Genomic DNA, 26452 nt, shown 5'->3' on the forward strand with positions numbered 1-26452 from the left:
TATTAGTTGTGCGTAAATGGAAAAAGCTTTGAATGAATCATAGATTAGAAATCGATTTTGATGGAAGGAAAGACCAATGGAAACGAAAAGGTATGAGGATTAACGTAATAAATTACACGAATATATTATTGCTTTACTAAGCTTAAATCTAATACCATCCGGAATATCAAGGATCCTAAAGTCTGTATCACATCGGTTTTGGGCGTAATACCTTTAATATTTAAACGATCATTTTATTCTATTAATTGCGTGTAAATGGAAAAAGTTTGAAAAAATCATAAATTAGAACTTGACGTTAATAAAAAAGAATTATTTAATATAATGAAAAGATGCGAGGATTAATGTAATTAATTACTACGAAATCAATATATGCATTCTCTTGATTCAGAAAATATGTGTGTTGTGTGTGTGTGTTGTAAATCAAAATTTATATTACATAAGATAAAAGTACAAAATACTCTTATAAAATTTGCAATACAGTTTAATTTATTTTTAAATATTAAACGTGATTACGTAATCTGATTACGATGTTAATTTCGACTTACGAAATTCCGAAAATTACGACGGCGTGATTTGCCCAGCTCTGCGCAACTAACTCAATTTAATAATCCATCTCGACCGTTAATTTCAAATCTGTTTAATCGCCTGAGATGCCCCAAAAGGGCACCGGCTTTGAGCTGGGACTGCTGGGAGTCTGATGAATATAGGAAAAGCTAGGTCTACCGCGCAACGGAAAGGCCTTTTGGTATAAAGGACGTTTAATTGCGTTGACGCGAGCATTGATAATATGGGCATATCGGTACAAGATGTAATTCTTATATTTATTAAGATTGTCTGAAGTATTGTCTTAAGATACTAATACGATGATCGGTTTATGACATATATCTTAAAACTATATTTAAAAAGAATATATTATACATTTATTGTTAATTTGTTAGCATATTGTTTATCAAAATTTGATATTAATTTAATATTTGAATTAGATATGGACCTACAGTTTTTAACGCCGAATCCGAACGGCGCTGATGATCATAGATCTTTTGATCACCAGGTGGAGCCATTTTTTTGGCTCATTAAACGCGAAAAATCATCGGGTAAAAACTGTAGGTCCTATACATCAGTAGTATATCAGTAGATATTTGTCTCTAATATCTAACTGAGGTAGGATTCTGTGGACTAATCACCCACAAATCAGAAAAACTATCTGATTCGAGAAACGAATATAGGCCTCGGACAAAAGAGGTCTATAGACGTCCTATGCTCCACATAAGGAGATAAAAGGTGTCGTTTTGAATTAGATATACTTTACAAAAGTAATATATAGAATTTACAATTAATCAAACATATTACAGTTTTAATATTAAAAGTAATATATACATATAATATATCTTAAATAATTTGTATATTTATGTACATATATATAAATTATTTTATTAATTTAAAGATAATTTTTGTTGGCAAAAAGATGCATTGCAAAAACTGTGTAGACTATCCGATCGATCAAGAAATAACTGTGTTTGCGAAACATCGAATGTGAATTAAATATAATACTTGGAAGGCGAGTCAGATACTGAACGCAAGATGTGTCTGAAGTGATAATACTTCGAAAGCTTTCCTCGCGTTTTTTCTGTGAAAATGTAAAAGTAGAACAAAAAAGATTTATCGTCGGATATTTTAAAAAAGATTAAAAAAAGCGCCAAGCAAGTACACACATTTTCCAAAAAATAATTACTGTATAACTATACTTTTAAAAGTAATATTTAAGTGTCACGTATAATTCGATCAAGTGATAATATAATAGTTTTAATTCTCTTTAAAAAACAATATCACAAAATTGCGCCAATTAAAATAAAATACACATGAATGTTATACTATCTGATTCAAGCTAAGTGAATATATATTCTCGAATTCCCACTTAAGAATAATTCTATTTCAACTGAAGTATCAGCAAATACAATACACTGAGATTTGATATCTTTTTGTTTTAATTCACACTTTAAAAATATTTAACATAAAAACTTGGCATTTTTAGATGACGAGTAATCATCATTGATGACGTTCTTCTGATATCATATAATTCTGTGTTCTACCCAGATATTGTGTCTCTGGCTACTGTTTTTTTTTTGCCATACAAAAAAGTTTACAGTTAAAAGTGTTTCTCGAAGAATCTTCGCGAGATGCGGGATCTTTGCAAAGCAGTACCGTATTCATCCACGGTTACGTTCGTGTGACATTACATTGCCTTAACGGTGGCCTTCCGTCTCGCGTCCACGTAAGATGCGTTGGCGCGCCATATGTAACGCCTCCTCAAAAACACGTTAAGTCCGGATCCTGCTGAGAAGCTTTACATGAGACGAGCATTTATATCCGTATGCGCCTTAAATAGCGCGAGTATCCGTTTGCGAGTAGCGGTAGAAAAGAACTATATATTGTCCGTGAACAGTTCTAGACTTCGTGACCCATATTACTCGATAAATATAAAAATGAAAGTAAGCTATTCAAGATAAAATATTTGTCAAATCAAACTGAAATTCATGTTTTTAACGTTATTTTGCTTTGTTCTATTAGACGTTTTAAGTATTTTCAACTTTTAATATACCAGTTATTTCTATTTTTATTTATTATTTTATTATATTTTATATGTTTGTAATATGTTATGTTATATAGATTTACATAACAACCTTGGCATCGTAAAAGATTTTGGTGTGCTGTTTAATTCTCACACATATAAGGTTTACGTGCATTTAGATGGACAGTAATGGTTCATTCATTAAAAATGATGAGTCAACCGTACAAATGACGTTAATCCTAATTATCCTGTTAGAACATGCACGTTACGAATAAAACATAGATGCATGCATTAGTATACATCAGTATAGTATAGCCGAGACACAAAAGTAAAACGGAAATATGCATAAAAATTTCAAATTTTTTTAACTATCTTTTTAAAAATTATTTTTCCATGTATCGAAATTTTATTGAGCAAATATAAATCCATCAAAAGATAGAATGTTATAAATTTGTGAGTCATCGCGTGACTTTAATGCAGGCAGAAACAAGCCATTTGGGACATAAGATCGAAAAATAAACCTTCAGCTCTTAGAATAGATAGAACACCTGTAAAGTAGCACAATGTAGTGATTAACTTTAATATGGTTCACTCCACCCTTACCTAATAGTCGACTCAGACCCACTCCGATTATCCTACCCTGCCGTAGGAGAAAGTCGATAAATGACTCACGGGTACACGCCCGCGGCAACCTGACAGATTTAATTAATGAACAAGCAGAGTATTCTGTGTGTATAACCATTACTGCCCGTCTCAGGCTTCCGTTCGTGTAATATAATTAATCTTTCAATTATTCTGCATGTACAGTAATTTCACGTACGTATACTGACACTTCTTAAAACATATGTTTTTCACGCTATTTAGAAATATATCTATATGTACATTATATAATATATCATTAGATATATAATTATGATGCTATTCCATATAAGGTAAACTTGGGGAAAATAGTCATCTCTTTAAAATGCAAAAAACATACTTTAATTTTTGTTATTTTTAATGTTATATTGATATATCTTTTCCTGCCATACGGAAGAGATATATCAATATAACACTATTAAATGTAACAAAAATTAAAGATGGTTATCTTACTAAAATTTACCCTAACACACTTATTGATGCGAGGGACGTTGTGAGAATATTTGCAGAATGTAGGACGTTCTTTGAACCTTTTTTTTGAAAAACGTGCTTTTGTGCTGTATGGGTATTATATCTAGAATTATATTAAAAAATGGCTGCACTAAAAAATGTCTATGTGTATAGATTTAACACGTTGTCTATAATCTATAACTCTCATCGTGTTAATATTTATTATAATTGACCAATATATATACATATGATGTGGATTTAAAATGAAATCTGGTATAAAATCCTGATTTTATTGGTACTAACATTACCATCGGTGTTTTATTGAAATATTAGTGTGGTTTTAATACCAAACTGTATTTATAATTTTCACTTTATTAGTATTAATATTAATACAGTGAAAATTATACATTATATAAATAGCGGTTGGTGTTAAACTCACTGCTATTTTTAGAGTGTATATATACATGTAATGATATCTGTCTCTTCGTAAATGGCTTCTATACATATATAATAAGTTATATTTTATCGTTATATATATTTATAGACTATATACAAGTCCATATAACTGTAAAATACAACTTTAACAAACAGAAACGTCAATATTATTTTTATTATCTCGTAGACGGTACTCAGTTGAAAGACGACGCCACAAAAATCTGTGACATTCATTCGCGCGAAACATCAAATTATGTATGAACTTTGTACAGGCGAAATTAAAAGCCTCGTACATTTCACAATGTCAACAAGTGTTATTGCAACGATAACGCGACAATATCGTGAAAAAGCATCGGGCTCCTTCGTGATGTCAACCTATTACACCAAGGAATAGGAGTTACATCACAGTCGGGTCAAGCGCCCTTACATCCAGCGCATGACACCGACGACGTTTGATGTGTTATCCTCGCGATTGAGAGCGAGCGAGAGGTGTGATCGGCGACGACGATGGCGGCGACGATGACGACGGGGTGTAGCTGGTCCTGCCTTGCTCGTTGCCTTGTATGGATCAACCTCGCGCACTGTCGTTGTCTCGGAGAGGAAAGAATAAAAAAAAATAAAATAAAAGGTCGCACACACGCACGATTGCGCGCTTGGCTCGCACACGCTTATGGCATGGGTTTGCACGATAACGTGATTTCGCGGCATCAATGGCGACATATCTGATTTTTATTAAAATTATTATATTTATATAGGAATTGAAAATATGACAAAATGTTATTTTTAACTGAAGAGATTGAGTTACCATTGCTCGTTTGATATTTAATAGTGTATAAGGTATATAGGTATATAAAACTTCAGGAGAAAGAAACGTCAATATCATTTTAATTGTCTCGTGAATGGCATTCAATTTAAAAGCTACGCCACAGAAACTGTGGTGCTCATTCGCGCGAAACGTCAAATTATGTTTCACTATTTCCAGTCGAGATCATCGCGTTATCTTCTTCCGCGTAACACGGCCGCATCCGACACGCATGTGCGTCGATCATCTACGATGCTTCCGTGGAAATGCTTTCCGCACAGTGCGATGCCCTTAATCGATCGTTGATTAACGGTTTAGAGAACGCGGAGGATGCAAGAACATTCTCCACAGATACGTGATGAGAAATAACTAGGAAATAGCTGAAAATATAATATCTAAGAAACACACCAATTTAAAAGAAAGTCAAACTGACATTTTTTGATGCCACGAAAGTCAAAATGATAATTTTTTATTACAAAATTTGATTGTTTATTGATGTTAAAAACTAAAATAAAATTATTTCTATTTTTTTGTTGATTTTTGTGCGTTCCCTGTGTAGCTGTGTGTTTGACGGGTTGCACGCTGCAACAAATCGTAGGGCGATTAAGCTGTTAATTTAAATTATTTCTAATGTTTTGTAAAATCTATTATTTGCAGCTTGTATCGCTTAGGCGAGGCGAAAAGATTGATTGCGATGCGTCAGAGACTTGACGCAAGTCGAAAAGTCTTTCGTCAATCTTACTGTGAGAGAGATTGCATAATATCCGACTGAAGAACAATCCTTGTGGATATACGCTCGGCTTAATACCCCATGTCTATTGTCCTTCGTTGGCTTTGCTATTAAACGACAGATCCACGAACGTAAACGACGAATGACATCATGTTCACTTTAAAACCAGATTCGATCACGTTCCCGAGGCGTTCAGAGAAAAAAAGTAACGCTGGCGTCATTACGTGGTTGTGATAATTAGCGATCAATCTGTATCAAGCGAATATTTAATGCCGTTTCAATCGTAGCGTTTGTATGCGCTAGAAACAACTCTCTCGCGATACTCCGATGAAGAACATCGTTATGTTATGGAAAGTATATGACATCATCGCGTGATTAACGCTAACTTTGATTCTCTAATCAAAATTAAAGAAATGTCTTAAATTAAAATAAATATATATATATATTATATATAATTGAGCTTTATTTTTTTTTAATAAAAATGTTTGGTTGCTAATAGCTTTAACATTTTTAATATCATTATTCTTTTTTTTTACGATAAATTCAGAGCTGCAAGTAAAAACTCAATGAGACCAAAGAAAAAAATTGCAAAAAAGATATGGATTATAGAGAAAAGTCAAAGTTAGTTCAGTAATATATCTTAACATTTAACGATTTTAATGTAGAATATAGAACTTTGTATTCTATCTAATCTAGATTTGCTGAAGATAATGATTATATAAGATAATGATTACATTACTATTTTATCTTATGCAAAATATTAATTTGAAATTGCAGAATACAGGATGACGGTTATTTGCATAAATATACCTTATAATGTCTTTTTTGTGTCAATTGCGACATTTAGTTTTTCACACGCATGTAGACAAGACGTTTAATTTATTTGTTTCTTTATTGTTATATTGTGTTCATTACAAAGTTATAAGCCTATTCTAGCCGTAAATGCTTGTAAATAGTTGTAGTTGTAAGAAATGACCAATCAAGAGGAATATGAGGAGAATATTCGATCGTGATTGATCAATTCTTACAACACCACTTAAAACTACGCTTACAGCTATTATGGAACAAGATGCGATAAATAATCTGATATAAAATAACGTCACTGTAACAGTTTTTTTCAATGCGAGTACAATTAATGTTATAACAATATAGAGTATAACTTAATCTCGGTTCAACTTACTTTTCATCTTTTTCTAAGTTCTTAGAACTATAAAAAGATGAAGAGTTAGTTAAATCGAGATTAAAGTTAATCTACATTGATAGAAACATAAGTCTATTAATTAAGGAGAGCTTCTTATTTAGAATAGTCAATAGTATGTTCATTTAGATGGACATTGTTAAATACGTTGTGAAAGACAAGCTCTTAAATTTTAATTGAATTCGATTCGACCACGATTATGAATTTAGATATTTAAGGTGAAAGTTGTTAACTGCCAAATTCAATAGGTATGTACTTCTACGGCTAATCTTCAGTTTCCAATGTCAGACTTAGGTACAATTCGTGGATTGCGTGTTGATATTCATGCTCGCAAATGCCGAATTCGCACCTGGTAACAGACGAATCCGCGACATTCTGTACGCATGTCACAGCTCGGGTGGGAGGGGGGGAGGGGGTGAACATGAGTCATGGTTATCGACCTTGATGGGTGGTAGGTGCGTTGCCACCCCTAACACGGCTCTACGGAATTTCCGTGAGCAAGGAACCACGCGCGAAGCGCACCTCACGATGATGCTATTACGACAAGAGGGTTGTTGCACGAAGCTACCCCTGAGTCAGAAGTAGCTACCGTTGAGTCACCATCAAAACGATCGATATCGTCTATATATACATACGTGCACGCGAGTCGCATGCGGTTTCCATTTCCGCGGATGAGACTGAAGCAGATATACAATAAGTCAGTTGTTTGTGACGATTAATTCTAGAAGGATGGTTTTGTGGCATTTTCTTAATTACGTACGTCGAGAATAATAGAAATATTGAGATAAGATTAAAGAAAAATGGTGAGGATATTTTTGGAAATTTCTATGATTACGGTAATTAAAGAGTGTAAATTAACGCAATTGAATATTAATTAAATCTTGAAAATTATAGATATGAAATTGATGTATGTGGAGAAATATACAATAAAAACGTTGATGTTTACGAGTCTCTCTGATGAAGTGTTTTGACAGATTTTTTTCTGTAGGTAGATATAAATAAAATAATGGTACTATTGGCAATTGATACTATACGATAGGTACGATGAGAGAAGCCCAAACTTGAACTGGCCAGACCTTGCCCCGCCTGGTACTTTATTGATCCTAAGAAGGTGGACAACAACTGATACGTCTAAATGCTTCCGCAGGCGTATATCCCTGTCCATTCGTCTCGTTACTGACGTAATCAAACAGTCGAGAGTTAATTTAAGAGATACGTCATTATGTACCAAAATATTAAGTTTCCAAAACGTCTTGGATAATGTTAAATGAATGCACATTCACGAATATGTCGTAAAATTCATTATTATAAATAATAATTAATAATTTTATCATAATAATTTAATTGTACGCAATGTACATATTTATTTTGATGGTTCAACAAAATTATTTTCAGATTTTTGTATCTATAGTTAAATTTTTTAATATTTGAATAAAATCGTCTCTTTATGTATAAATTCACGAATACGTAAAAGTCGTAGCCTTTTTGGATTTGAAAGATTTTTTCAAAACTGACACGTGAATTAGCGTTGATCAAACTCTATGCAGTAAAAGTTATGTGAATCAGTCAGTTTTTTTCGTACATACAAGAGAAAGAGCCAAATATAACGGAATGTTTTTACTTATCACGTGTCACAATCACAAAAACCGCAGTCCACGGCGAAATCGCACGACTCGCCGTTGCGCTGCTGCGTTTTTGGAGATCCCATTTATATCCAGGCCAAGATTTTGACATACTGCTACTTTCTCGTGAGATCAAACGATATTCGAGTTCGAAAACAAACGACATCCACGATGGTCGCCGTAAATGGCTTTGTTTTCCATTGTGGATGATCGCCGACATGTATATATCGTAACGAAAAAGGACGAAGTCGATAAGTTGCTCGACATCCGAGACAAGATTACATCTATCGCCTTGAAAGGGAGTGGGTTTATGGATTCTTGTTGATCTGGATTTTTACATATTAAAAAAGAAATAGCCAAAACCGCGAGACATCGCATTTAGGAATTAACTTATCTACAATTAAAGTACAAAATTAATTAGTTCGTATTTTATACTGTAAATTGAATTATGTGTAACACAAATAAGTGACATTGCAAATATCTCCGACTTATCTATTATTTTGTTCTATATTATTAAAATTAAAATCTATTCTTTTGTTATGCATTCGTACAATAAGGTGCGTTCTATCTTTATCGTTTATTAGATGTAAAATAAAGATAGAATGATATAAATAGCGCTAATAGCGTCTCCTCGAAAGTACCTGTAATTATTGGAGTTAAAATTAGATTCCCCCCCCCCTCTCTCTCTCTTTCTCTTTCACAATATATTATTTCCCCGCTTTATTTTATTTCCTATTTTAATTTACCGCTTGGATGAATCAATGTCGGCAGTAATTATGTATTATGATAATCGTTATTCGATTGCTATTACATAACGCGTCGCGTCAGTACCATTTTGATGCCATTTAAAGGCAATATAGGCACCCCACTTATAATAAAGAAAGGATCGAGAGCCAGGAGTTGCGTCGAGAGCACTCGCCTAAAACGAGACGTGTGGTCCGTACAAGGAGATCTCGTTAGTTGCTTTTGTACACTGCCACGTTGGCAGAATGCATCATACGCTGGGCAATCCAAATTCAGAATTATACGTCGAAACCTCTGATATTGTTGAGCGCTAAAAATTAACTTACAAATATGAATTAAATTAATAAGCTAATTCTATAAACAGAATCGTGAGATTCTTAACTTGTCTTTGTAAGACTTGTAAGAACTTATGACAATTTTGACTGACGTGCTTATAAATAATTTTGCAATGCATAAACTTAAATGCAATATATAACTTTATGCAATATTTTTGCATCTTTTTGCTAGTCGTAAGATTTACAAGAAATCGTAGATATTTACGAATGATCGTACATCTTACGGTACTTAAAAAATTACAACTTTATTGCAGTCATAAATTCTTACAAGTCTTACGAGAACAAATTACAAGTATTAAGTTTGCTTAAAATTGATCCCACAAGTCAAAAATATAAATACAATATGTATACGCACTTTGAAAGTATTTACGACTATATATATATATATATATATAATATAAATTTTAAAATTATTTTATTATTTATTACTATTATTAAAACTATTCAATTATCATTGCAATGATTTGAATTATTATTGCAAACTATATTAGTCTGCTAATATAAATTATTGAAAATTAAAAGATACATTGAAAGTGGTATTTGTGATTCAATTGCTTCGCCCACGTGCGAGAGTATCGCGTAAGATAACTCGAAAAATTCGCGGGATAACCGATTAATTTATCGTTGTATGCCTAAGGCTTAACAACTTTCGTACGGTACTTACGGGAAACGAGACGGGGCTCGGTTTGTTTTATCGATATAGCTCTTGAGATTAAAGACTGTGGGGTTTTCGTAAGTCGCATCCGCGAATCTCAGAGCTTTTTTCCTCTTTCGTTTCACGAAAGGGGAATGGAGGAGGAAGCGAGGGAATTTTTGCGAGAGAAAAAAAGGACGGAGGTTTACTTGATCGAAGAGCGAGAAACCACTTGCCCATATTTGGCTACACCCGCATGCAGTTTATATTCCGCGTCGTTTTATTGCTTTCCCTCGGTCGCCCGCACCTATATGTTGTGTCGGCGAGCGTGCCTGCGATTTATATATCTGTCTCTCGTAAATTTTTATCACGACGTGATAACATGACCTTGTTGTTTTTCAAGACTGTTGCATAATCTGTGAATTATCTCATAACACAGAGATTGCAATTTGTCAAAAATATACAAACCTGTTTATTATTTTACCGATTAGATATCAGTGAGAAATCTATGAGATATCTATGAGAAAAAAAATTATGAGAGCAGGAGGTAGGTCATTGTCAATTTTCAATGTTATTTTTTTATTACGCTGAAAGTGGATCGAACATGTCCAGACAAAATCAGACATTTTAAATTTCAAATCTTAGATATGTCTTTAAAGTAAGTAGACTTTAAAAATTATTGACTTTTTTCCTCATTTGATTTGTATTTAAAATAGGTCTTACCAATTGTGTGCTTATCTCTTTTTCACTCTCTCAGTTTTCATTATACGCATTCAAAAATACTGTTTCTCATACAGATCATATTTCCACCCTTTTAGTGAAGTAACGTCCCCTGGTAAATTTCTATTAGGACAGTTTACTTCTAATCAACTTCCGAAATGGAAAGGTACAAGAGAAAATTGAACTTCGGATTATCTCTTGATCGAAATGGGTCGGCATAAAAAGCTTACGATCCATGTCTTCTATTTAGGTAATGGTACACATTATCTTCGATTTCGACACTGGGTTAGGGATCCCCTTATAGAGGACTATTTGGGATCGTATATTGCTGTTTGGTCAATTTCTGTTCAATATACGGTCGCGTTCGATCGTCAGACAAGTCAACGAAATAGCACCATGCGCGTTTGGCCCTCTTTGGATATAAAGACGCTTGTATAATAAGTAGCACAAGACCGCTTTCTATCTATGTGCGAAAGATTTCTCAGTACATATCTCGAATGCGGCACGCTGCAAGCGCCAACAGAAGATCCATAGATCGATTACGACTTATTTCTTAACATTAAATAGACTAGAACAGATGCTCGCTATTAGTATTTAAAATAATTATACTATAATTAATGTTTTTTTATATAAAAGTAATTTTATCTACATATTAGAATTTAACTGACAATATAATTATGCTGTCGAAAAATTAAAAGTTATGATTCGATTCGATTCATATTAAAAAAAATTTGAACTCGATTTGATTCGATTTGAAATCAAAAAACCTTGATTCGCAAATCTTTAGCTGTATTTGTTATTTGAATATTTTTCTGGACACGGGCCTTCAACTATTTTGAATTGATTGATAGTATTTATTATATATTATGTAAGTATTTATTATTCAGATATAAGTAAATACAGGATATATGTACAAATTATCTGATTTTTATATATAATGACGAATATAAATTTCCACTTTCGACCAAATACGATTTATACAGGATGTTAAATTAAATCTGAAGATGATAAAAGATGACCTTGTATAACAAATTGTAAAGGATATGACGAAATAAAGAGAGTGCATTAATATCATTTTAATAGAAAATTTTATTACAAAGTAACATGCTAATATTGTAATATAATAATACCACCAAACATAATATTACCATTATATTTATACAAATAATATTTTATTTTTATAATAGAGATAGTTTATGTGCGTTTAAGAAACGTTTAGCTAAAACGTTTTTCATGCCGTATAAAAACGTTAAATAGATCTTATTAACACTAAATACTTATTTATTAAACCGTTGAATGTCTCGTAAAAGTAAAACAAAAAATGTTTAATAGACGTTACAAATGTAAATCTTGTAAACGTTTTCATAATTTACATTTATTAAACAAAACTCATAGAACAATTTTACTGAAGTATTTAAAAATTTAGTTGCATACAGATTTAAAAATAATTTTGTTAGACCACCAAAATTATTACATATAACGTCCAAACTGATTGATAGAATATCAAAACTTTTTGCAGTGTAATCCATCAGGCTTAAGATTCCTACAAAATTATTTTAACGATCCAAGAAACAAAAATATTTTCAGATCTAGCTAAATTTTTAAATACATCAGTAAAATCATTATTTCCGTAACTAATCGACAAGGAAATCCGTAACCAAATTATTAAATTCTTCGGAATACCTTAAGTGAAGATTATGTGCGCCCTTTTCGAAGATATGTAGTCTGTAATATAATAAATATTAAAAAAAGGATGTAATGTAGATTACCATTTCTTTAAGTCTAGAAAAATACAAACTTCGAGTTGGCAATATTTTGTTTCAGGTACGTTGGATGTTCCGGCAGGACCATCGCGTCTTTGGCTCCGTGTATGACTAAAGTCGAACATTTTATCTTTGGTAAAACCTGCTTGCACAGATCGCCGTTTTGCTTTTCGTACAATCCCAGTACAGTATCTATCCAATCCGACCACATCTTTTGGAAATAATCCACACCGTAGGTTTGTATCATAGGTGTTCTCATTTTTTCTGACCACTTATTGATGTCCCTAATACCTGGACAGTAATATTTCGTTTAAAAAATTACGCAAACAAAAGAAATTAAATGTTTAACGCACTCTCAATCGATAGCAAAACATTGCGCCTGTATCTGTAAAATTTGATTACTATAAAAACTTTTCTAACTTTCGATGAATTCCAATAAATGTATGGATTCTCATAAATTTTTCAGCTTTCGATTTTTTTAAATAAATAACAAGATTTTTACAAGTTGCATTGTTAAACAGTATAAAAGATTCCTCTAGCTAAACGTTTGGATTTATATCTTTTATATATTATATTTACCATAATTTCTTTATTGAGAAAAAAGTTGTTAATTTGATTAGATGTTTAATATTTGTAGTTTAAGAATATTTATATATTTTAGTTAAATATATGTGAGTCTCATGTTAATATATTATTTGTTTAAATTAACAGATATTTGCTTGACAGTCCATGACCGCCGCACTCTTAGTTGAATCTTTTTTTAAAAGAAAACTTTTTTTCAGTATATATATTTCATAAGTGCAATCTTAAAATATTATAAGTCAATCACGGACCAGTATTTATAATTGATTCTCCTATTTAACACCATTTTAAGTATAATCTTAAGATGTCATAAACCAATTAGAGGACTGTATTAGTATCTTAAGACATTACTTAAGATGGCCTTAAGATAAAAACAGGCTATGAATATCGGTCTACGACATCACGAGCAGACTGAAGTCATACTTTTGTATATTTTCGTCTCGTCCGGGTGTATGTATGCGTTTGCGCCAAAAACAACCATTTTGTAGATGCTATCAGGATACGCCGAGGAAAGTAGAAGAGATGTGATGCCACCGTCACTCCAACCGATCAGAGAAAATTTTGAGTAACCCAAAGTCTTCATCAAATTATGAGCGTACGTGGCGTCGCGTTGATAAAAATCATCCGGAAACGTCCTGTCGGGTGGTCGCGACTTTCCGTAACCAGGTGGATCCCACGCCACTATGGTTAGCTTGTTCACGTTCAGATTCTCCATCTGTGGCTTAAAATCGGTCCATATTGTCCCTGAAACATCCCTTTTGATAGATTGCAAAGTTTCGTCATCTCCACAAAGGAAATGTTAGTAGCATGCTAGTAATTCCCCACAAGTTTAAGCAGAATATTGAAGCAGATTGGTGTCAATTGCGTTTGCATTAAGCCTATGTTCTACTAACATAATGTATCATCAGAAACCGTTTGTTGAAACCGAGTGCGCAGAATTCTTCTTATAATGCTATTTATTTAAATAGCAAATTCGTTTTAGTTCTCGCAATCAATCCATCATTATGTTTTGTTAGCAAGTTAATTCTATTATTTCTGTTTTACGTTTTAACGACAGAATTTGTAGCAAGCATTTTGCAAACAATATCTGTTTTTGACTTATTAGGCCATTTAATCCTTATTTCTTTAAATTAGGTAATGCATTTATTAATAATTTAGTACAAGTAAAATGTGTCTATATAGTACACACACATATATATTTTTATTTTATTTTTTCTTTATCTTGTCTACATCATACATAAGGTAATAATTTAAATGAAAATGGTCGAAATAATTATAAAATAAATAAATTAAATGTATAACATAATTTGTAATTCAAGGAATAAATCCAGTACAAGTAAAATGTTTATGTGAGCCTTGCGGTTATTAATGCGTAATTAATTATTATATTCATAATTAAATATTTTTCCAGTTTGTACTCGATCTCATTAATTATCGCATTCAAAAGGATTCATGTTCAGAATCGAACTATGCAGTTAAATAATTTTATTTGATAAGTTTTTATTTGTGAATTACATTATTTATTGTCTTATAAATATATAATTTATGCACTAACAATCGCGATAACTAACAGACTTAACGAACATAGGCATTTTACTTGAATTTATTCGTGACGTCACAAACATTATTAATTTAATTTATTTTAATATATTAATTAAGTCAATCGAAATTTTAAAAGTTTACTAACAATAAGTCTCTGAATTGCAGTCCCGTTAAATTACAAATAATTGAAAGCGACAATAGTAACAAAAAAGTAGTTATACTGCAATAAAAATCGGTAAATATAACAATTATAATTATTTGGCGGTAGAAAATTGTTTTAAAAATTTATTACCTTTCTTTTATCATCAAAATTACAATTTATGAATGCAACGCTATCTTGTTTTTCGTTGAACAATTTATCTGGATTTACAGTCCGGTAGATGGCAGTAAATGCCGATAATGTAAATGTACCAAACTGTTATCTAATCAATGTATAAAAATTTATTGAATAAATCGCATTACCTAAGGCTCCAGGCAGCAATAACACCGGATGATCACCTGTGCCAACTCTAGCATAATTAATTTCTGTATCGCCCACTTGGATCTTTCGTTCCTGTTAACAAGAGAAAAAAAGAGAGAGAGAGAGAGAGAAAGAATGTATATATTATGCTTAACATATCAACATATGATAGCTGAAAGATGGTCCATAAAATGGCAGATGAAAAAACGGCAAGTAGTGATTCTGTATTTCCATTTTACACACGTTTTGCGTTTGTATACACACCTCCATCTCACGAGATTTACTTGCAATAGTTGATAGTTGCCGAGTCCGCACCGTTCGACTACTGGATTTTACTATTTTATATAACGCACTCACGAAACGAGCGGACATCGTGTTGAATATACATATGTTACTTTATGACCGACTGAAGTCTGTAAATGGATTGTGGTAAACTGAAGCGCGCATTTTGATATCGTTATATCAATATATAGTATCGTTGATTACAAATGTAGCAATTTAAAATAGTGGCTGATACACTATTTGATCAATGTGCAAAAGTTCGTCTCCGATTTATTATTCAAAATTCAAACAGCTACAATTTTGTTAAAAATAAAATTAGTCTAAAACTTAAGAATCTTTTAGTTTTTTTAATTATGATTTTGACAGAGTTATCTTGACTATTTTGACAAAATAATTAATGTCAAATTGTTCTTTTTATTTAATTTGCAATAACTTAATAACAAAAAATCGTAGACGCATTTTTTAAAAACGATTTTTTATAGGGAAAACTGTTCTTTTATATTGTTGGAAATTCAGAAACTTGAAAATTTTTTTAGATATATGACAGGACTTCAAAGTGAAGAGAAATTTTCCCGTCTTGTTTAACTCGTAGTTTTCTATATGTACAATAAAAATTATCAAATTTTCAGAAATTCAAGAGATATAGTAATCTTTTAAAAAGAGTCCTTATATTTTAACACTATTTTTTTTAAATTTAAATTTTGTTTATTTTTAACAAACTTTTGTAACTGTTTGAATTTTGAATAATAAATCGGGAACTTTTGCACTAATCTAATAAAATAACGCGATACGTGATGATATATATAGATAATATTGTTCTTTTTATAGTTTAGTTACAGCCGTAAAACAATATTGTTTTTTTTTTATTTTTCTTTCTATCTCGTATTTGTGTATTTTCAAAGATATTATAATTAAGTCATTTACATTATCCTTGTTTAGTCCAATATGAAATGATTAATATTGTAATAGTGCGATTAATTGAATTAATAATTAAAATAGTTAAGAGTAAATAGTAAACGGGAAATGTGTATATGCACGAAACAGTCTGATGGACGTGAGCTCCTGGATATGAAATCGAGATGATACTCGTGGAAATTAGAACGAAAGGAGAAATAGAAAGAAACACGGTGTCACATATTTACCAAAACCTTTATTTGCCCGGCACAGTACACGTATCTTAAACGTTTAGACGAATGGAACACGAATACCGATTTTTAAGGTGAGGCGATCACGCTCATACGTCAATATCAGTCCTCTGAGAACTCATTGAACGGTCACGAGACGCAAGTGCGAAAGACCTAGTGACACGGATAGCCAATGAAAGGGGTGCGCGGGCAATATGACGAGGTCATTAGTGCTAATCCACGCAACGGAGTGATTACACAGGCAATATGTTACAATATAATTATTTCGGCTATTTTTATTTAAATTATTTTAACTAGGAAATTCTCACTCTTGAGGATTAGCAATATAACAATTTTTTTCTCTTTCCATTTTTATACTTGGATGTTTCGTCGCTTTTTTTTTATTTATTTATTTGAAATTCTGAAAATAGTTTAACTAAAAAAACCGAAACATCAGTATTTATAATATTTTATGTTTTAACTTTGCACATTTTATTTATTGCGCTATATATCAACTGCATCCTTGACTCAAATTAGCCGTTTTTACTCTAATTTTAAATTATTTTCTTATATACATAATGTGGACGAAATAAAGAAAAAGATACAATATAAATACATACATATACATATATATGACAAAGTTAATTCAAGTATAAATATTTTCAGTGGTTAAAATGTAATATATACATCTATACGTGTGTATGTATGTGTGTATACACATACATACATACATACACACGTACACAATAACTAATTGTGTATAATTTGTATTCTTAACATTTTACAATCTGCATATTTATTACATTATTGCACCATCTGAAATAATTAACTAAGACTATGATATACACTGATCGCATATTTTTTTTATCATGAGCTAGATACTGAAAGTATCTAGTAAAGTTAGTACTTTGTTTTCTTTTTAGTTATCTGTAATAACTGCATGCAATAGTTATATTTGTTAATAAGACTCATGTTCTTATATAACGACATTATGTCGTCATCGGACAGCAAAAAGATAAAAAAATAGTAAAACCCATTAATGGTATGTAGAAAAATATATTTTGTAAATATATATGCATATTCCTTCACGTCTATTCCCATACATTAAACTAATAAAATGACAATTCTTAGAATTTTAAACTCGGAGATTTTAACTTAAAAACTTAAATTTATGAAAATCGGGAAAGTAGAATGTAGTGTTCAAAAGAATATAATAAACAAAGAAGTTACACTATTTAAAATTTCAAAAAAACGTTATTTTACACAATAATCCTAAATTTTCAAGATTTTGAACGCTAAAAAATGTATATCTTGCTAAATGTTTTCATAAAACTGAAAAATAACATAAAATATGTACCACATGCAATATTGTTAAATCATGTTTTGAGGAAATTGCAAATTAACTCTTAATGATTATATGATCATTAAAATATTTATTTTAGAACTATACAATAATGGTAAAAATGGAAACAAACTTCAAATGCAGATGTAATATACAGACGATGGCGGTAATGATCGAAAAACCAACGCATATGTTTCTATATGGTAAATAAATAAATATAGTGCAATTGTCTTAATGTCGATGATTACATAAATTTATAATTGCCCTTATACAAAAGTTCCTACAAAAATCTTGCGAGATATAAGCTAAATGCATATACATAAATCGTGAAGAATTTCGTCATTGTCATTCTTTTGAAAGAAACACAGTCTAATTTAAACTCGACAGTGCTAAACGAATCTCGGAAGAGAAGTGCAAAAGTTCCGATTAATCGTACACTTAATTATAATCCTACCACTCGTAAGAATAATAATATTAAATGATTCAAAATGAATTTATGATTATGGCTTATCATGAATCTTGTTGATTGCGATTGCTCTGTGTTCGATCAAGTGCCCTATGATATTCTTCCATCAGATACTTTTTGTATTTCGTCTGATTATTCCATAACTCTGCTGCTTCAAGATTAAGTGGGCTTTCGTTGTTAGGTTCTATGTAACAAAATATGAAACAAAGTAGTATCTCATATTATAATATTGATTTTTATTATACTTTATTTACTACTTACCACCAAGAAGAGATTGTATAGAGAGTAAAATGGTACGGACGTCATACAATGCGCTCCACTTATCTTTTAATATATCTAGACAGATATTACCACCGGTATCTACATTAGGATGAAAGCAAGGCGTAGCGAAGCGTACTATGGGAGCACTATATGGATAGCTATGTGGAAATTCTAAGGTTAATTTGTAGGTGAGACCGGCATATACCTGCAACACACAACATTTCCATTATATCTGTTCTACAGCTTGAGATTAAATTATAATTTAATCAGTCAGAGGAAAGAAAAAGAATATCAAGTTTAATGAACTTTACTCTGATTGATAAAATTCCAATCCAAACATAATCTTCTATTTCATAATTCTTAACTACAATGTGAGTGTTGTTATATTGTCGTTGTGCTGCTTTTATTTACATGAAAAAGACAGTTTTCTGTTGGATCATCAAAATAATTGTGTAGAACGCTTAAAAGCACAGATGATAATGCTACAAAAAATTTTAACACTCTAGGAATCACCTTGAGTATTATATTATTATTTTGATGATCCAAACAAAATTATTTTTAGAGTTATTTTCTATAGCTAGTTAAATTTTTAAATATTTTAACAAAACTATTTTTCTATTATACCACATATATATCTGCTCAACGATAACAATATCAATGCTGTTAATACTCTCTTTAGAGTGAATCCATTCTGGAATGAAATTTCACCCTTAAATATTTTCATTTTTTTGTTTAACTGTCTCAATTTTCACTTTTTAGATATGGAGTGAGATTTCACTCCAAATTTAGAGAGTACCAATGCTCTTAAAAGTCAGAGAATAAAGATTTTAAAGTCTTTTTTAACTGAACAGTTTATCTTTTGCAAGTTTATCTTTTCTCTTTTTTTTCTCCAATATAAAAAGAACTTTACTAGGTTTTCTACAATAAGCCATTACCTACCAAGCTTAAGTCTTATGCTGTAAAGTCTTGTGTCCACGGTGCTATAACTCAGTCCAAGTTCTTAGATCTAGGAATGTGTAGCCAATCAATGTGTAATTTTTATGGAAAAACGGCAAGTTGATTGGTTACATATTTCTTGGTCCAAGAATTCGAACTGAGTTCTAGCACCGTGGAAACAGGGTGAATTAAGAAATTGATCATCACAGAAGAATGAGTGAGAAGAATAATCACTTATAATTGGTCAAAGACATAAGCTGGTATTCACAGTCAGCTTTTAAATTCAAGATCATCTTAAGTTCAGTCTTTAAGTGTTACAAATTAATCGGACAACTACATTAGTGTTTTAAGATATTACTCAAGATGGTCTTGAAATAAGAACTAACTCATGAATATCGACCTTAAAGCTTAGGTAATGATTTATTATTTTATTGTACAAAGCCATACGTTTAATATTCAGTTTAATACAAACTATAGACCTTTTTGTTATATTAGAGACAATAATGTTATTCAAAGTTGAGAGGTTTTCCTACCGTATCTCTTGGTCCTGTAATAGTCCCGATCCACTTAAATAAATTTTCTCCCTCCGGGAAGGCAGATACTCCTTGTTCGGTACTCATCATCAGCACCATGAGCTCCTTCTGCAATCTGAACAATCGATAAGTAAATCAAGTATTTCCACACAAGTAAACATCTCCACGAGACAAGTTATAGCGGATTACAACGAAGGAGAAAGATAGATTATTACAAAATCAAATATTATAAAATATTCCAGACGAATCGCGCTCAATCAACATTCAGAGTTCAGAGTCCGCTAGGTTATGTGACTAACACAACAACGAACGAAGCGATATCGATTACGCTGCTTAAATTCCTGAAATATTCAGAAAAATTTCGATGGTCGCGAACGGAGCGATCTGACTCGAAAGAAAACTTGCCAGTCAGTTCGCAGTTCATATTAATAATGGACTCGATTCCGCGTACCGTTTGCTGACTGCATGATTGTCCTTCGGCAAGCTCTGCTTCTCTTCGGCTGCCTTGGTCGGCGTGTTTTGCATCGAACTGAACGGGTTCACGTTCTGTGCCATCCTGAGGCACCTTAGCGTCTTCGCGTTCCTGGCGACGAATGGGCAAGAAGTATCGTCTTCACGGAGCGAGGATCGCAGTCTCCCCGTCTCTTTTCCTCTACGGCTCTTTCTCACTTCGACTCGATTGACGGTCACAACAGCACGATGGAAATTTGAATGCTGCACGGCGCCCTATTGCTCGGCTCGAAAACATCGGGTCACAAAACAGCTGTTGCCGTCGGGCGGCGTCGCGTCGCGCGGATTTTCTGATTTCTCCTCGTCTCGCGTCTCCCCCGTCAGCTCACCGTTCCGTCGCGTGTCGTCCTCACCAGTCCTCACAGACGAATGGGATTTTTAAATCACACAGGCTTCACATTCGGACTCGAGATATCGCAGAATTGTTGGAATTTGAGTTTTCAACCCTCTCGGTGATAATTTCGCCGTCACCGGTGTCGCTTAGCATTTGTTTTCGGTAGGCGAAGAAAACGCGAGAAGATGGACTTCGAGATTTCGGTGAGACGGGCAGATTCGGCATAGCGCGATCGTAATACATATATCGATCGACATTTTCTTTTCCTTTTTCGTCCTTACGTGATGACCAACGTGAGACACCAAGAGAGATAACGTGGGCGGTTGCAACCTAGACTTTCGCGACATGTAGTGTTTGTCGATCATCAGTGTAGGACGTGTCGAGTACGATCGAACGAATTCGAGCGACATTTTGTCCGAGCGATGGGATTGCTTGATGATGAGAGTAAATTCGTGGTCTGGTGATCCTGAGGTGGCGAAAGTATGGCAGCGGCGCAGAGCACACCGGAGTCGGACACTGGGAGCTTTGAGTGTTTCAGAAACTACACGGCACCGGAGGTGTTTGTGCAAGGCCTGGCCGGCATCGTTGATCAGCAGGACGTGGAGTCTATGATACGTGCACAGAAACAGATGTAAGTGTCATCTCAGATTCTCTAGGCTTGTTTCCTAACTAAACTTCTTGCATGGTTCATCTTTCCTTCTTTCCTTTTATCTCTGATGATGAAGAGAGAAAAAGAAAATTGTGCATAGGCACACATATACACACAAAGAAGCTTAACTAAAAAGAATAAACTTTAAATTTGTTTTTTGTGACTACTAGTATACACTTTTGGATCTTAAAGTGAGATAGGTCATTTTTGGCGAAAGCAAGAAAGAGAATCCTAGTGCAGTCTGGTGCAGGAATAAAAACAGACCTCTTTTATCTTGGTGAACTTATCCAAACAGTACAAAGTTCAAAACATTAGCCTCAACTTTGCTTATTACACACACACATATATATATATATATATATATATATAATATATATAGCTTTTAGTGTGCACTAATTTAATATAATGCAAATAATGCAAATTTGCTATTTGTCTTTCTCAAAATATATTTACATACCTATAATTCTCTCATGATATAATATTTCATTCTGGCTTTGTATGCTTCTAGGTTACAAAGGTTTGAAAAGACCAACGAGATGCTGACAAACTGCAACCAGTTGTCGGTGAACAGACTCAAGACTGCTGGTACAGAATTCAAGAAGCATACTGCTCTTCTAGTCGAGATGAAGAGGGACCTGGATTATATTTTTAAGAGGATTCGTTTGATAAAAAATAAATTAAACCAGCAATATCCACAGGCATTTAACGGTAATTAATTATATGAATGAATCAACGAGGAAAGATATATGATTCAGTTGTTATATCTATCCTAAATACGCAGAGGCAGTAAGGAGTAGTTTGGCGGAAGAAGTTATCGTGGAGGATGTCGATTGCCCGGTGAAACCCCTCGAACCAGAGGTTGTACCATTGCCATCTATCCCAGCTCATGGTGCTGCTGATCAAGATCCCGATTCAGATGGTAATGAAACCTCCACTAAAAATAGTCATATCGTTAAGGAATAAATTGGATCTTCGACAAACGTTCAAATGTAAAACATTTAATATTTACCTACGGAACGAACGGCCGGTTAATTCAGGTAACACACATCATGTTTCTAATATGCATATTAATGGAGGTAAACTATGGAAGGAGTATGTTTTATGCTTTGTTGTAAGAGAGCAAAGAGACCTATTTAGTCTGAACCAACTGTTTTTACATATTCAGATGATTTTATTGTTGTGAGATATATATGTAATTACATTAACTATACGTGAATGCATAAAAGACTATTTTAAAGAGAGTATTTCTATTAGAAATTGATGTTAACAAGAAGCGATGTGTCTCGCTTCTTAAGATTTTGCGCTTTACCTGACATCCCGTACACTTTCTCCCCGTAGGGAGATACTAGTACAAAATCGCTGTAAGAAGAGTATCAATTGCATTCGGCGAATCAACACTTTCCGATTATTTATGCATATTTTTTTGCGTTGTTACTCGCATGTGTATAACTAAATTGTCACATTACTGAACAAATTTGCAATACAGAGATGGTACAAAGTAAATTTCCTTACTAGCTAGTTTATACAAAGGTAGTTAACCAAGAAATTGTCAATAAATTGTGCAAATAATTTTTCTATTGCAAATGAGAAATGTGTGCCATGTGTTGGATATCCGACACATTGCATAAATATTAGAGATGAGGATGTTGAGTACGGAAGTTTACTGTCTTGAATGTTCTCTCTTCATTACGTAATTTTCATCGACTTATCGTGTAAGTATGTACATACCGCAAAACAACATGCTTTTGATGTACGAGTCGATTTATTGCTTCTCCCAGCGTATAGCAAGGAAGCTTGTTCATGTGTTACATAGTGCATTATTTGTAAATAAAGATAGTTCGTCTACCTCGTCGCACATAAAGTCGTCTATTTCATGCTAGGTATGTCTGCAATGATTTGCAATTTTTGTTAAAACATTCGAGAGCTGGTCTCGTAATCCCTTGATACTAAAATTTATTGCTTATGAAGTTTAGGGACGTGGCTGATGTCCATTTCTACTAAGTAGATTAACTTTAATCTTAGTTTTTACTACTCGGAAAAACAACCAGGTAACATTGAAAATTGTGCAATGTGGGTATGTATATAAACTATGAAGTGAGAGAGAGAGAGAGAGAGCATCTGTATGATACGGGTACCCGCGTGTCATGGATACCCGTGTGATACGGGTACTCGCGGAATCAGTTTTCACCCGTGTGCAACAAATTGACGGGTGGATTCCCGGGGGATTCCCGGGTATTCCGAGTACTTTTTACCTTCTATACTAATTTCTTAAGAATTAAAAAAAGATAAAAAGTAAATCGGGCTATAAAATTGAAATTGGGGAAATCAAGGAAATTGAAAACAGCCAGAGAAATTTTGGAAAATTTTTTGCTTCACACACACTCACAAAATTAAAATTCTTGGTTTAAAAGAAGTTTAATATGTATATATTACAATTATGTATATATTACCAACTTAACAATTAAGTGCGAGTAGTGTCAGCAGCATTAATAGTAATTTACATTTCTATGTTGAATTGCTCTTTCAATAAAATATTTGATGGTTTCTAAATGAAAACTACATACAAAAAAGTTTTTAATATTATTGAGAAGCATCAGGGAAATTCTGTCTGGAAAAATTAGGGAAAAGTTATGGAACTTTAGGATAAGGAATTTGTGGCATCCTTGTAAACCAAGATTAAAGTTAAAATCTAAAAAGGTAGAAATGAGCTTGAAAGAGATTAAATTAAGTCGTTTCGCGCGGAGATTTGTACAATGGAGAGATATATATCACGTATCAATTAATTCAAGATTTTTAATGTTAATGCCTTAGAACCAGAGTCAATCTCAAGGTACTCAAATAAATCCGTTGTATGCGCACTTTCCACTGTAAGATAATGCGATCCACAATGTAAAATGTTTCGGTCGGCCGATAGAGAGAGAAATATATAAGCGTTCTTCGTTCGTTCTCATTTTCCTGCGGTTTGACTCATCCCGATCAAGTTATCCTATCCTTTCTGTGAAATGGAAAAGATACGTAAAAACAAACAGAAAAAAAAGCGAAATTCCAAACGGCGATAATTAGCCAGAAGATTAATGACATGACTTCTATTGTTGGTGTACAGTGCCGGTCGAGGAGTTTCAGTTCGCGAAGCTGCGCAAACGGCGAATAAAGAGTAACGACAGTTCGTCGACGGAGAGCAACAACGATCAGAGTAACGCCGATACATCGTCCTGCACATCCGATACCGGTTGAAAGCCGGACAGTAATAAGAGAAAGAGGGAGAGAGGGAAACGCTTGTCATAATAATTGTTCCAAAGTCGGACTCACGCATCGGCCACTTTAAATGTTGCTCGGGAGCGATACGGGCTAATCAATCGGCCAATCGTTCGATCAATCAATAAGGCAATAAGGGAGTCGGGAGGCGCGGAGTTTCGAGGTGGCGTCGACGCCACGCACAGCATATCTCGATGTTATTGTGCGAGCTGTGAGTTTGTGAGTACTGTCAATGTTGAGAAAAATAAATTCTTTGTACATGGTAGAGCGGTGTTGATCAATTCCACACGACTGTTCCGACGAGTGCGTGCAACGGCAAGCGAAAGAAAAAAAAAAGAAGGAGGAGGCGGTGTCTTTACGGGCACCCGGGAGTTTTAATTCGCGAGTCGCGTCAGACTGGGATGGCCGGAATCGTCACCACCTGGGGCGTTTCATTAGCGAGGACGCAGCCGTCGTCGTCGTGAAATATTTCGCTCGTCCAACCGGCAAAGGTGGCGCCGAGATTAATGCGAATGCTTTTCACGGCTGCATCCGCGCCCACGTCGCGCCGGCTCCGCTATACTTAGCCAGCGCGACGCGCGCGTCTGGGAAAGATTCACGTGAATTCTTTTCGACGTGTTAATTCAGGAGGAAGACATTCGAAGTGTCCACTGCACGTGTTCAGCGCAACGAGGGAGTACAGTAAACGATGTTGACGACGACGTCGTTATGACATGTCGCTTCGACGAAATGTGGAATATGAGGTTCTCGAATATGCTATTAGAAGTTGCCCTTTACGATCATTGGTTGTACTCAACAGAAAAAGCAACTGTTGTAAAATTCAAGTAAAATGAATATAGAAATAATTTTGTGTTTCAAGAATAAATTAAATTCAAATAATAATACTTGTATGAAATAATATATTTATAAGGCGACAAGATATATAATTTGCAATCAGTTGAGATGTACTTATTAACGAAATTAAAACGTTCGACTTTGGACTTGAGTTTTTTTCGATGCAGAAGTCAAGTATGTACTCTTTAAATTCTTTGAAGATTCGCTCCAAAGTTTAGATGCTTTTTCTATTGAATGCAGTAATCAGTAATAAATGAATAAAAGGAAAATTAATGAAAGCATAGGAATGATGTGGATTTTATTGTTAGTTTCTTTTCGAAACGAGAACAATATTATTGCATTATTCGAGGATCAAGAGACGTAGCAGCTTTTCATGCAAAGTATATTTTTCCGTAAATTTTTTCTTGTACATCTTTACGCGATTTTTTTAAATCTAAAGTTGAAATTACGTTGGAATTCTAAAATATTTTTCTTTTTTTCGAAGCAGTTCTTACAGGAAGAGGTTAAAAATAACTGCAAAAACTGGATCTCTGTCTCTGTCGTCTCGCTCTTTCTTTTTACCCACGGTTCATTTGCAAGTCTTCCCATGGATTTCAGATATTTGCTCTACGACCTTCGCTTTTCCCCAGATTCTCCAGCGAAGCGGCGTAATCGCGTTGTAACCGGCGGTTGTAATTATTTACAGATTAACGGGAACTGCG

At 33.4% G+C, this 26452-nt stretch overlaps 3 protein-coding genes across 3 annotated transcripts; 1 reads left to right on the forward strand and 2 right to left on the reverse strand.

The window, feature by feature from the left end:
- Window positions 1–12510: 12510 nt before the first annotated feature.
- On the reverse strand, window positions 12511–15665 carry LOC108772131 (valacyclovir hydrolase). The gene is made up of 5 exons (XM_018537591.1): window positions 15490–15665; window positions 15228–15318; window positions 13647–13967; window positions 12677–12932; window positions 12511–12603 (listed from the first exon to the last, which is right to left on the reverse strand). Exons 1-5 carry the CDS (start codon window positions 15595–15597, stop codon window positions 12513–12515), a joined length of 867 nt encoding a protein of 288 aa, XP_018393093.1. The 5' UTR covers window positions 15598–15665; the 3' UTR covers window positions 12511–12512.
- Window positions 15666–18240: 2575 nt separating this feature from the next.
- Window positions 18241–20891, reverse strand: vih (ubiquitin conjugating enzyme vih). The gene is made up of 4 exons (XM_018537592.1): window positions 20621–20891; window positions 20170–20284; window positions 18701–18905; window positions 18241–18623 (listed from the first exon to the last, which is right to left on the reverse strand). The coding sequence occupies exons 1-4, from the start codon at window positions 20722–20724 to the stop codon at window positions 18484–18486; spliced, it is 564 nt and encodes a 187-aa protein (XP_018393094.1). The 5' UTR covers window positions 20725–20891; the 3' UTR covers window positions 18241–18483.
- Window positions 20892–21011: 120 nt separating this feature from the next.
- On the forward strand, window positions 21012–25174 carry LOC108772130 (kxDL motif-containing protein CG10681). The gene is made up of 4 exons (XM_018537590.1): window positions 21012–21644; window positions 22171–22370; window positions 22444–22581; window positions 24766–25174. The coding sequence occupies exons 1-4, from the start codon at window positions 21496–21498 to the stop codon at window positions 24894–24896; spliced, it is 618 nt and encodes a 205-aa protein (XP_018393092.1). The 5' UTR covers window positions 21012–21495; the 3' UTR covers window positions 24897–25174.
- Window positions 25175–26452: the final 1278 nt, after the last annotated feature.

This window comes from Cyphomyrmex costatus, unplaced genomic scaffold (assembly GCF_001594065.2).
Source record: "Cyphomyrmex costatus isolate MS0001 unplaced genomic scaffold, Ccosl1.0 scaffold18, whole genome shotgun sequence".
In the NCBI taxonomy this organism is placed as follows: Eukaryota; Metazoa; Arthropoda; class Insecta; order Hymenoptera; family Formicidae; genus Cyphomyrmex; species Cyphomyrmex costatus.